Source organism: Amblyraja radiata, unplaced genomic scaffold (assembly GCF_010909765.2).
Source record: "Amblyraja radiata isolate CabotCenter1 unplaced genomic scaffold, sAmbRad1.1.pri scaffold_702_ctg1, whole genome shotgun sequence".
NCBI lineage: Eukaryota > Metazoa > Chordata > Chondrichthyes > Rajiformes > Rajidae > Amblyraja > Amblyraja radiata.
Genome location: NW_022630720.1, coordinates 33076 through 46595, shown reverse-complemented (window position 1 = coordinate 46595; position 13520 = coordinate 33076). Strand labels below are relative to the sequence as shown.

Sequence of the window (13520 nt, the reverse complement as noted above, 5' to 3'; positions counted from 1 at the left end):
CATTCGATATGCATTGTCAAGTTTGCAGACGACACAACAGTGATTGGGCTGATCACCAACGGTGATGAAACACACTACAGAGCGGAGGTGCAGAACCTGGCGGACTGGTGCGCACGTAACAACTTGTCCCTAAACACCTCCAAGACCAAGGAGCTGATTATCAACTTCAGGAGGTCCCATAATGGAGAATACGATCCAATCTTTATCAACGGGGACAGTGTGGAGACAGTGTCCAGCTTTAGGTTTCTGGGCACTCACATTTTAGAGGACCTCACATGGTCCACCAACACCGCTGCGCTGGTCAAGAAGGCACAGCAACGACTGTTCTTCCTGAGAACATTAAAAAAGACTGGTCTGCCCCAACAGCTGCTGACAACCTTCTACCGCTACGCCACAGAGAGCATATTAACGTATGGCATCTCTGTGTGGTATCTCAGCTGCACGGAGGCGGAGAGGAGAGCTCTTCAGCACGTCGTCCACAGAGCGCAGAGGATTATTGAGACACAGCTACCAGCCTTGGAGGGCATCTACCACACACGGTGCCTCAGGAAGGACGTCAGCATCCATAAAGACTCATCACTTCCGTGTAACGGTCTGTTCGAACTACTTCCTTCCGGCAGATGTCACAAGGCCTTCTACGTCCGATCCTCCAGACTCAGAAACAGCTTCATTCCCAGAGCTATAGCGGCTCTGAACAGGCCCTGCTGAGTGCCCCCCCCCCCACACCCCTGGACTGTCTCCCTCAGATGGTCACGTCGCACAGTTTATTTATTTATTTTATTTTTTTGACATCGGTTGGAAGCTGCATACTAAATCTCGTTGCACTGATGTGCAATGACAATAATATATTATTATTAATATTATTATTATTATTATTATTATTATTATTAGTGTGTGTGATGTTTGTCTGTAATCATATCTTATCGAAAAAACGATGTGCTAACGGTAAAAATGTTACTAATTCCAGTAGAGATTTTCCTCCTGGTCCAAAACAGCCTTATCTGGAAAATTCGTGCTTTATTTCTCGAGTTATTTATGAAAATGTTCACAAATCCGAGAAAACTTTGAAAGTAAACGCAATGGTCTCACTGATGACGTCACCATGGATCTGCTGCGCGCGATCTGCGCTGTGTTCCACCCACTGCGAGTGACGTCACACACACCCACCCCCGCCCAACTAGTCGTTTGGTTGAAACCCACTTCCCCCTATGCCCGCTGTTCCCCCCGCTCCACCCCGCTGCCCCCGCTCTTCCCCACTGTCCCCGCTCTACCCCACTGTCCCCGCTCTACCCCGCTGCTCCCGCTCTTCCCCGCTGCCCCCGCTCTTCCCCGTTGCCCCCGCTCTACCCCGCTGCCCCCGCTCTACCTCGCTGCCCCCCGCTGCCCCCGCTCTTCCCCGGCTGTTCCCGCTCTACCCCGCTGCCCCCCGCTCTTCCCCGCTGCCCCCGATGCCCGCTGCACCCGCTCTTCCCCGCTGCCCCCGCTCTACCCCGCTGCCCCCCGCTGCCCCCGCTCTTCCCCGCTGCCCCCGATGCCCGCTGCCCCCGCTCTTCCCCGCTGCCCCCGCTCTACCCCGCTGCCCCCCGCTGCCCCCGCTCTTCCCCGCTGCCCCCGATGCCCGCTGCCCCCGCTCTTCCCCGCTGCCCCCGCTCTACCCCGCTGCCCCCCGCTCTTCCCCGCTTCCCCCGCTCTTCCACGCTGCCCCCCGCTGCCCCCGCTCTTCCCCGCTGCCCCCGCTGTTCCCCGCTGCCCCCCGCTCTTCCCCGCTGCCGCCGTTCTACCCCGCTGCCCCCGCTCTTCCCCGCTGCTCCCGCTGTGCCCGCTGCCCCCCGCGCTTCCCCGCTGCCCCCGCTCTTCCCCGCTGCCCCCGCTCTTCCCCGCTGCCCCCGCTCTTCCCCGCTGCCCCCGCTGCCCCCGCTCTAGCCCACTGCCCCCCGCTCTACCCCACTGCCCCCCGCACTTCCCCGTTGCCCCCCGCTCTACCCCGTTGCCCCCGCTGTTCCCCGCTGTTCCCCCACTCTACCCCGCTGCCCCCGCTCTACCCCGTTGCCCCCGCTCTTCCCCGCTGCCCCCGCTGTTCCCCGCTGTTCCCCCACTCTACCCCGCTGCCCCCGCTCTACCCCGTTGCCCACGCTCTTCCCCGCTGCCCCCGCTGCTCCCGCTCTTCCCCGCTGACCCCTGTTCCTCCCCGCTGCCCCCGCTCTTCCCCACTGCCCCCCGCTCTTCCCCGCTGCCCCCGCTCTTCCCCATTGCCCCCCGCTCTTCCCCGTTGCCCCCGCTCTTCCCCACTGCCCCCCGCTCTTCCCCGCTGCCCCCGCTCTTCCCCGCTGTCCCCGATGCCCGTTTCCCCCCGCTCTTCCCCGCTGCCCCCGCTCTTCCCCGCTGTCCCCGATGCCCGTTGCCCCCCGCTCTTCCCCGCTGCCCCCCGCTTTTCCCCATTGCCCCCCTCTTCCCCATTGCCCCCGCTGCCCCCGCTGTCCCCGCTCTTCCCCACTGTCCCCTCTCTACCCCGCTGTCCCCGCTCTTCCCCATTGCCCCCGCTCTTCTCCATTGCCCCAGCTGCCCCCGCTGCCTCCGCTCTTCCCCGCTGTCCCCGCTCTACCCGGCTGCCCCTCGCTCTACCCCGCTGTCCCCGCTCTTCCCCGTTCTTCCCCGCTCTACCCCGCTGTCCCCGCTCTACCCCGTTATCCCCGCTCTACCCCGCTGCCCCTCGCTCTTCCCCGTTGCCCCCCGCTCTTCCCCGCTGCCCCCGCTCTTCCCCGCTGCCCCGCTCTTCCCCGTTGCTCCCGCTCTTGCCCGCTGCCCCCCCGCTCTTCCACGCTGCCCCCGATGCCCGCTGTCCCCCGCTCTTCCACGCTGCCCCCGATGCCCGCTGTCCCCCGCTGTCCCCGCAGCCCCCGCTCTTCCCCGCTGTTCCCGCTCTTCCCCGTTACCCCACCGCTCTTCTCCGTTGCCCCCCGCTCTTCCCCGTTACCCCCCCGCTCTTCCCCGCTGCCCCCGCTCTTTCCCGCTGCCTCCCGCACTTCCCCGCTGCCCCCGCTCTACCCCGCTGCCCCCGCTCTACCCCGCTGCCCCCCGTTGCCCCCCGCTCTTCCCCGCTGCCCCCCGCTTTTCCCCATTGCCCCCGCTCTTCCCCATTGCCCCCGCTGCCCCCGCTGTCCCCGCTCTTCCCCACTGTCCCCTCTCTACCCCGCTGTTCCCGCTCTTCCCCATTGCCCCCGCTCTTCTCCATTGCCCCCGCTGCCACCGCGGCCCCCGCTCTTCCCCGCTGTCCCCGCTCTACCCCGCTGCCCCTCGCTCTACCCCGCTGTCCCCGCTCTTCCCCATTGCCCCCGCTGCCCCCGCTGTCCCCGCTCTTCCCCACTGTTCCCTCTCTACCCCGCTGTTCCCGCTCTTCCCCGTTACCCCACCGCTTTTCTCCGTTGCCCCTCGCTCTCCTCCCCCCCCGCTCTTCCACGCTGCCCCCGCTCTTTCCCGCTGCTACCCGCACTTCCCCGCTCCCGCTCTACCCCGCTGCCCCCGCTCTATCCCGCTGCCCCCCGCTGCCCCCGCTCTTCCCCGCTGGCCCCGATGCCCGCAGCCACCGCTCTTCCGCACTGCCCCCCGCTCTATCCCGCTGCCCCCGCTCTTCCCCGCTGCCCCCGATGCCCGCTGCCCCCGCTCTTCCCCGTTGCTCCCGCTCTTCCCCGCTGCCCCCGCTCTACTCCACTTCCCCCCGCTCTTCCCCGCTGCCCCCGATGCCCGCTGCCCCCCGCTCTTCCCCGTTGCGCCCGCTCTTCCCCGCTGCCCCCCGCTCTACCCCACTGCCCCCCGCTCTTCCCCGCTGCCCCCGATGCCCGTTGCCCCCCGCTCTTCCCCGCTGCCCCCCGCTCTTCCCCGTTGCCCCCGCTCTTCCCCGCTGCCCCCGCTCTTCCCCGCTGCCCCCGCTCTTCCCCGTTGCCCCCCCCCCCGTTTCCCCCCCCCGTTGCCCCCCGCTATTCCCCGTTGCCCCCCGCTATTCCCCGTTGCCCCCCGTTGCCCCCCGCTCTACCACGCTGCACCCGCTCTACCACGCTGTCTCCGCTCTTCCCCGCTGCCCCCCGCTCTTCCCCGCTGCCTCCCGCTCTTCCCCGTTCCCCCCGCTCTTCTCCGTTGCCCCCCGCTCTTCCCCGCTGCCCCCGCTGCCCCCGCTCTTCCCCGCTGCCCCCCGCGCTTCTCCGTTGCCCCCCGCTCTTCCCCGCTGCCCCCGCTCTTCCCCGCTGCCCCCGCTCTTCCCCACTGCCCCCGCTCTTCCCCGCTGCCCCCCGCTCTTCCACGCTGCCCCCGCTCTTCCCCGCTGCACCCCGCTCTTCCCTGTTACCCCCCGCTCTACCCCACTGCCCCCGCTCTTCCCCGCTGCCCCCGCTCTTCCCCACTTCCCCCGATGCCCACTGTCCCCGGTCTTCCCCGCTGCCCCCGCTCTTCCCCGCTGCATCCGCTCTTCCCCGTTGCTCCCGTTCTTCCCCGCTGCCCCCGCTCTTCCCCGCTGCCCCCGCTCTTCCCCGCTGCCCCCCGCTCTTCCACGCTGCCCCCGCTCTTCCCCGCTGCACCCCGCTCTTCCCTGTTACCCCCCGCTCTACCCCACTGCCCCCGCTCTTCCCCGCTGCCCCCGCTCTTCCCCACTTCCCCCGATGCCCACTGTCCCCGCTCTTCCCCGCTGCCCCCCGCTCTTCACCGCTGCCTCGGCTCTTTCCCGCTGCTCCCGCTCTTCCCCGCTGCCCCCGCTCTTCCCCGGTACCCCACCCCCCCCGCTCTTCCCCGCTGCCCCCGCTCTTCCCTGCCGCAGCCTCCGCCGCTCCCCTCCTCCTCGCCCTCCTTTCTCTCCCCACTGTCTCCCCCTCCTCTCTACCCCCTCCTCTCTCCCGCCTCTTTCCGCCCCTCCCCGCTACCTCTCCTCTCTCCCCCCCCTTGTCTCTCCCCCCTTGCCTCTCACCCCCCATGTCTGTGTGTGTGTGACGCCACAACCACGTGTTGAGAGGATGGGGCACAACGTGTCCTACTTGGCCCAGTCTATATTACTAAAAGCCTGATCTTGACCGCTTTTGGCTCACCGTGCTGTGATTTTCGAGAGAACGCCGCCACCTACGGCCGCCATTTTTGGCCACCTCACTCAGAGCCCCCCACCGCCTTCCGGGGCCAGAGGATTTTTTCCATCGATGAAAAGTCAGAGAGATATTAATGTTTAATTTGCCATTCTCTCTGCTGCTCCTGCTGGAGGGAGGGTGAAGGACTATAAAATCAGGAAGTGGTGTGCCTCACTCAGTCTCTGCAAGATGGAGGAAGCCAGAGGGTCACATCTCTCTGAGCTCTGAATAACACTGAACATATGTCTACCCAACTGTGAGTGCCCTTAATGTGGTTTGAAAATGAAAATATTTGTTTAAAGTAAAAAGGCCCTGCCTGCAAATGGTTTTTTGGGGGTTTGGGTTGAAGTGAAAAGGCACTGCCTGTAAATGGTTGTTTGTCTAAACTTGACAAATTCCTGTTTGCATTATATTGATTTCGGATAAAACGCTACCACTTACTGCTGTGGTTTATGGCCATCTTACTCAGTTCCCCTTCGTTCATCAGGTGCAGAGGACTCTTCCCATCAATGAAAAATAAAAGTGTTAATAGTGTTTTTAAAAAAGTGAGAATCTCTCTCCTGTCAATCACGCCATGAAGCACACCTTTTCCGGTGGGAGGGGGCAGCGATGATAAAATCCGGATGTGTGGGTGTGGCTCAGTCTCTGCATGATGGAGGAGGGAGAGTTCACGACTCTGTCTGAGCTGTGAATCAACTAAACACACTGAATGTCTACTGAACTGTGAGTGTGGTGTTTTGTGTGGTTTTATGGTGGGTTTTATGGTGGTTTCTCCATAAAAATGGTTGGAAAATGCATTTCAATATGGTGGCCTTGCACTCTGCTTGAAATGGAATTTGAAGGAATAGCCGTGAGTCAATTGCCAGCCCACCAGCTGTGATTGAGCTGCCAGAACATCGGGCTTGGGCGACTGAGCTGCCACCCCAAGGATCCATTTGGCCCACAATGTCCATACTAGCCGTCTGGAGACCAGTAGTCCCTGCAGCCAACAACACCCATACCAGCGCTCCAGAAAGGCCCTCCCCCCTCCCCACTGGCCACCAATATTGGAATTGGTGGAGAGGTGGAATATTGCGTCGAGGGACCAGCCCTCCCGTGTGAACATAGGACCCAACGGGTCCCACTTAGTCTAGTATATAATTTTTTTTAAAGGTTAATGCTGACCGATCTTGCACAATTGTGACGGCTTGATTTCAAAGACAGGACAGGGGCATTCCCTGAGGGATTCGGGTGGTTGGAAGAGGTTTCGTCTGTGTGTTTCCCCTCGGATGTTGGCCGGGGAGGAAGGCGGCAGCACTCGGTCCGTCGGTGCTAGGATGCGCGGGAGGATGGCTGAGCTTGGATTGAGGCTCGGAAGGCTGAGTTCGTCTCCCCTGCCCCGCCCGCATCCGGTCCACCACGGAGGGGGAAGCGAGCAAACGCCACACGGACAGCGTCGGTGGTCGCTCTGCCCGGAGACGGGCCCTTCGGACTAGTCCCACCCTACCAACATGCCCCATCTACACTAGTCCCATCCCGACCAACATGCCCATCTACACTAGTCCTACCCTGACCAACATGCCCCAACTACACCAGTCCCACCCCGACCAACATGCCCCATCTACACTAGGCTAACCCCGACGAACATGCCCCATCAACACTAGTCCCACCCCGACCAACATGCCCCATCTACACTAGTCCCAACCCCGACCAACATGCCCCATCTACACTAGTCCCACCCCGACCAACATGCCCCATCTACACTAGTCCCACCCCGACCAACATGCCCCAATCTACACTAGTCCCACCCCGACCAACATGCCCCATCTACACTAGTCCCACCCCGACCAACATGCCCCATCTACACTAGTCCCACCCCGACCAACATGCCCCATCTACACTAGTCCCACCCGACCAACATGCCCCATCTACACTAGTCCCACCCCGACCAACATGCCCCATCTACACTAGACCCACCCCGACCAACATGCCCCATCAACACTAGTCCCACCCCGACCAACATGCCCCATCTACACTAGTTCCACCCCGACCAACATGCCCTATCTACACTAGTCCCACCCCGACCAACATGCCTCAGCTACACTAGTCCCACCCTGACCAACATGCCCCATCTACACTAGTCCCACCCCGACCAACATGCCCCATCTACATTAGTCCCACCCGGACCAACATGCCCCATCTACACTAGTCCCACCCCGACCAACATGCCCCATCTACACTAGGCTAACCCCGACCAACATGCCCCATCAACACTAGTCCCACCCAGACCATCATGCCACATCTAAACTAGTCCCACCAGACCAACACGCCCCAACTACACTAGCCCCACCCCGACCAACATGCCTCATCTACACTAGTCCCACCCCGACCAACACCTCATCTACACCAGTCTCACCCCGACCAACATGCCCATCTACACTAGTTCCACCCCGACCAACATGCCCCATCTACACTAGTCCCACCCCAACCAACATGCCCCATCTACACTAGTCCCACCCCGACCAACACGCCCCAACTACACTAGTCCCACCCTGACCAACATGCCCCATCTACACTAGTCCCACCACGACCAACATGCCCATCTACACTAGTCCCACCCCATCCAACAAGCCCCATCTACACTAGACCCACCCCGACCAACATGCCCCATCTACACTAGTCCCACCCCGACCAACATGCCCCATCTACACTAGTCCCACCCCGACCAACATGCCCCATCTACACTAGTCCCACCCCGACCAACATGCCCCATCTACACTAGTCCCACCCCGACCAACATGCCCCATCTACACTAGTCCCACCCCGACCAACATGCCCCATCTACACTAGTCCCACCCCGACCAACATGCCCCATCTACACTAGTCCCACCCCGACCAACATGCCCCATCTACACTAGTCCCACCCCGACCAACATGCCCCATCTACACTAGTCCCACCCCGACCAACATGCCCCATCTACACTAGTCCCACCCCGACCAACATGCCCCATCTACACTAGTCCCACCCCGACCAACATGCCCCATCTACACTAGTCCCACCCGACCAACATGCCCCATCTACACTAGTCCCACCCCGACCAACATGCCCCATCTACACTAGTCCCACCCCGACCAACATGCCCCATCTACACTAGTCCCACCCGACCAACATGCCCCATCTACACTAGTCCCACCCGACCAACATGCCCCATCTACACAGTCCCACCCCGACCAACCAGCCCCATCTACACTAGTCCCCACCCCGACCAACATGCCCAGTCTACACTAGTCCCACCACCGACCAACATGCCCCATCTCCACTAGTCCCACCCCGACCAACATGCCCCATTACACTAGTCCCACCGCGACCAACATGCCCCATCTACACTAGTCCCACCTCCCGACCAACATGCCCCATCTACACTAGTCCCACCCGACCAACATGCCCCATCTACACTAGTCCCCCCCCCGCCCACATGCCCCGTCTACACTAGTCCCACCTCGACCAACATGCCCCATCTACACTAGTCCCATCTGCCCGACCAACATGCCCCTACACTAGTCCCACCCCGACCAACATGCCCCATCTACACTAGTCCCCCCCCGACCAACATGCCCCGTCTACACTAGTCCCACCCCGACCAACATGCCCATATTACACTAGTCCCACCCCGACCAACATGCCCCATCTACACTAGTCCCACCCCGACCAACATGCCCCATCTACACTAGTCCCACCCCGACCAACATGCCCCATCTACACTAGTCCCACCCCGACCAACATGCCCATCTACACTAGTCCCACCCCGACCAACATGCCCCATCTACACTAGTCCCACCCCGACCAACATGCCCCATCTACACTAGTCCCACCCCGACCAACATGCCCCATCTACACTAGTCCCACCCCGACCAACATGCCCCATCTACACTAGTCCCACCCCGACCAACATGCCCCATCTACACTAGTCCCACCCCGACCAACATGCCCCATCTACACTAGTCCCACCCCGACCAACATGCCCCATCTACACTAGTCCCACCCCGACCAACATGCCCCATCTACACTAGTCCCACCCCGACCAACATGCCCCATCTACACTAGTCCCACCCCGACCAACATGCCCCATCTACACTAGTCCCACCCCGACCAACATGCCCCATCTACACTAGTCCCACCCCGACCAACATGCCCCATCTACACTAGTCCCTCCCCGACCAACATGCCCCATCTACACTAGTCCCACCCCGACCAACATGCCCCATCTACACTAGTCCCACCCCGACCAACATGCCCCATCTACACTAGTCCCACCCCGACCAACATGCCCCATCTACACTAGTCCCACCCCGACCAACATGCCCCATCTACACTAGTCCCACCCCCCCCAACATGCCCCATCTACACTAGTCCCACCCCGACCAACATGCCCCATCTACACTAGTCCCACCCCGACCAACATGCCCCATCTACACCAGTCCCACCCCGACCAACATGCCCCATCTACACTAGTCCCACCCCGACCAACATGCCCCATCTACACTAGTCCCACCCCGACCAACATGCCCCATCTACACTAGTCCCACCCCGACCAACATGCCCCATCTACACTAGTCCCACCCCGACCAACATGCCCCATCTACACTAGTCCCACCCCGACCAACATGCCCCATCTACACTAGTCCCACCCCGACCAACATGCCCCATCTACACTAGCCCACACCAGCCATCATATCCCATCTACACTAGTCCCACCCGACCAACATGCCCCATCTACACTAGTCCCACCCCGACCAACATGCCCCATCTACACTAGTCCCACCCCGCCCAACATGCCCCATCTACACTAGTCCCACCCGACCAACATGCCCCTCTACACTAGTCCACCCCGACCAACATGCCCCATCTACACTAGTCCCACCCCGGACCAACATGCCCCGACTACACTAGTCCCCACCCCCAACCAACATGCCCTGTCTACACTAGTCCCACCCCGACCAACATGCCCAGTCTACACTAGTACCACCCGACCAACATGCCCCATCTACACTAGTCCCACCCCGACCAACATGCCCCAACTACATAGTCCCACCCCGACCAACATGCCCCAACTACACCAGTCTCACACCGACCAACATGCCCCATCTACACTAATCCCACCCCTACCAACATGCATCATCTACATTAGTTTCACCCCGACCAACATGCCCATCTACACTAGTCCCACCCCGACCAACATGCCCCAACTACACTAGTCCCACCCCGGCCAACACCTGTTCTACATTAATTTCACCCCGACCAACATGCCCCATCTACACTAGTCCCACCCCAACCAACATACCCCATCTACACTAGTCCCACCCCGACCAACGTGCCCCATCTACACTAATCCCACCCCGATCAACATGCCTCATCTACACTAGTTTCACCCCGGGCAACAAGCCATCTACATTAGGCCCACCCCGACCAACATGACCCATCTACACTTGTCCCACCCCGACCATCATGGCACATCTAAACTAGTCTCACCAGACCAACATGCCCCATCTACACCAGTCCCTCCCCGACCAACATGCCCCACCTACACTAGTTTCACCCCGGCCAACAACCCATCTACACTAGTTTCACCCCGGCCAACAACCCATCTACATTAGTCCCACCCCCGACCAACATGCCCCATCTACACTAGTCCCACCCCGACCAACATGCCCCATCTACACTAGTCCCACCCCGACCAACATGCCCCATCTACACTAGTCCCACCCCGACCAACATGCCCCATCTACACTAGTCCCACCCCGACCAACATGCCCCATCTACACTAGTCCCACCCCGACCAACATGCCCCATCTACACTAGTCCCACCCCGACCAACATGCCCCATCTACACTAGTCCCACCCCGACCAACATGCCCCATCTACACTAGTCCCACCCCGACCAACATGCCCCATCTACACTAGTCCCACCCCGACCAACATGCCCCATCTACACTAGTCCCACCCCGACCAACATGCCCCATCTACACTAGTCCCACCCCGACCAACATGCCCCATCTACACTAGTCCCACCCCGACCAACATGCCCCATCTACACTAGTCCCACCCCGACCAACATGCCCCATCTACACTAGTCCCACCCCGACCAACATGCCCCATCTACACTAGTCCCACCCCGACCAACATGCCCCATCTACACTAGTCCCACCCCGACCAACATGCCCCATCTACACTAGTCCCACCCCGACCAACATGCCCCATCTACACTAGTCCCACCCCGACCAACATGCCCCATCTACACTAGTCCCACCCCGACCAACATGCCCCATCTACACTAGTCCCACCCCGACCAACATGCCCCATCTACACTAGTCCCACCCCGACCAACATGCCCCATCTACACTAGTCCCACCCCGACCAACATGCCCCATCTACACTAGTCCCACCCCGACCAACATGCCCCATCTACACTAGTCCCACCCCGACCAACATGCCCCATCTACACTAGTCCCACCCCGACCAACATGCCCCATCTACACTAGTCCCACCCCGACCAACATGCCCCATCTACACTAGTCCCACCCCGACCAACATGCCCATCTACACTAGTCCCACCCCGACCAACATGCCCCATCTACACTAGTCCACCCCGACCAACATGCCCCATCTACACTAGTCCCACCCCGACCAACATGTCCCATCAACACTAGTCCCACCCCGACCAACATGCTTCAACTACACTAGTCCCACCCCGACCAACACCTCAGCTACACTAGTCCCACCCCGACCAACATGCCCATCTACACGAGTCCCACCCGCACCAACATGCCCCATCTACACTAGTCCCACCCCGACCAACATGCCCCATCTACACTGGTCCCAGCCCGACCAACATGTCCCATCTATACTTGTCCCACCCCGACCAACATGCCCCAACTACACCAGTCTCACCCCGACCAACATGCCTCATCTACACTAGTCCCACCCCGACCAACACCTGATCTACACTGGTCTCACCCCGACCAACATGCCCATCTACACTAGTCCCACCCCGTCCAACATGTCCCAACTACACTAGTCACACCCCGACCAACATGCCCCATCTACACTAGTCCTCCCCGCCCAACATGCCCCATCTACACAAGTCTCACCCCGCCGAACAAGCCCCATCTACACTAATCCCACCCCGACCAACATGCCCCATCTTCACTAGTCCCACCCCGGCCAACATGCCCCATCTACACTAGTCCCACCCGACCAACATGCCCCATCTACACTAGTCCCACCCGACCAACATGCCCCATCTACACTAGTCCCACCCCGACCAACATGCCCCGCTACACTGTCCCACCCCGACCAACATGCCCCATCTACACTAGTCCCACCCCGACCAACATGCCCCGTCTACACTAGTCCCCCCCCCGACCAACATGCCCCATCTACACTAGTCCCACCTGCCCGACCAACCTGCCCCGTCTACACTAGTCCCACCCCGACCAACATGCCCATCTACCTAGTCCCACCCCGACCAACATGCCCCGTCTACACTAGTCCCACCCACGACCACATGCCCCATCTACACTAGTCCCACCCGACCAACATGCCCCATCTACACTATCCCCACCCCGACCAACATGCCCCATCTACACTAGTCCACCCCGACCAACATGCCCCATCTACACTAGTCCCACCCCGACCCAACATGCCCCATCTACACTAGTCCCACCCCGACCAACATGCCCCATCTACACTAGTCCCACCCCGACCAACATGCCCCATCTACACTAGTCCCACCCGACCAACATGCCCCATCTACACTAGTCCCACCCCGACCAACATGCCCATCTACACTAGTCCCACCCCGACCAACATGCCCCATCTACACTAGTCCCACCCCGACCAACATGCCCATCTACACTAGTCCCACCCCGACCAACATGACCCATCTACACTGTCCCACCCCGACCAACATGCCCCATCTACACTAGTCCCACCCCGACCAACATGCCCATCTACACTAGTCCCACCCCGACCAACAGCCCCATCTACACTAGTCCCACCCCGACCAACATGCCCCATCTACACTAGTCCCACCCCGACCAACTGCCCCATCTACACTAGTCCCACCCCGACCAACATGCCCCATCTACACTAGTCCCACCCCGACCAACATGCCCCATCTACACTAGTCCCACCCCGACCAACATGCCCCATCTACACTAGTCCCACCCCGACCAACATGCCCCATCTACACTAGTCCCACCCGACCAACATGCCCCATCTACACTAGTCCCACCCCGACCAACATGCCCCATCTACACTAGTCCCACCCCGACCAACATGCCCCATCTACACTAGTCCCACCCCGACCAACATGCCCCATCTACACTAGTCCCACCCCGACCAACATGCCCCATCTACACTAGTCCCACCCCGACCAA

At 60.8% G+C, this 13520-nt stretch overlaps 1 protein-coding gene across 1 annotated transcript; it reads right to left on the bottom strand.

Annotated features, from left to right (window-relative positions):
* Nucleotides 1-1737: 1737 nt before the first annotated feature.
* On the bottom strand, nt 1738-7684 carry LOC116970289 (paraneoplastic antigen Ma6E-like; the record flags this gene model as incomplete). Its single annotated transcript, XM_033016960.1, has 5 exons — nt 7656-7684; nt 7404-7416; nt 3800-3901; nt 2248-2295; nt 1738-1947 (listed from the first exon to the last, which is right to left on the bottom strand). Coding segments are annotated over exons 1-5 (402 nt in total), but the record flags the coding sequence as incomplete, so codon positions are not given.
* Nucleotides 7685-13520: the final 5836 nt, after the last annotated feature.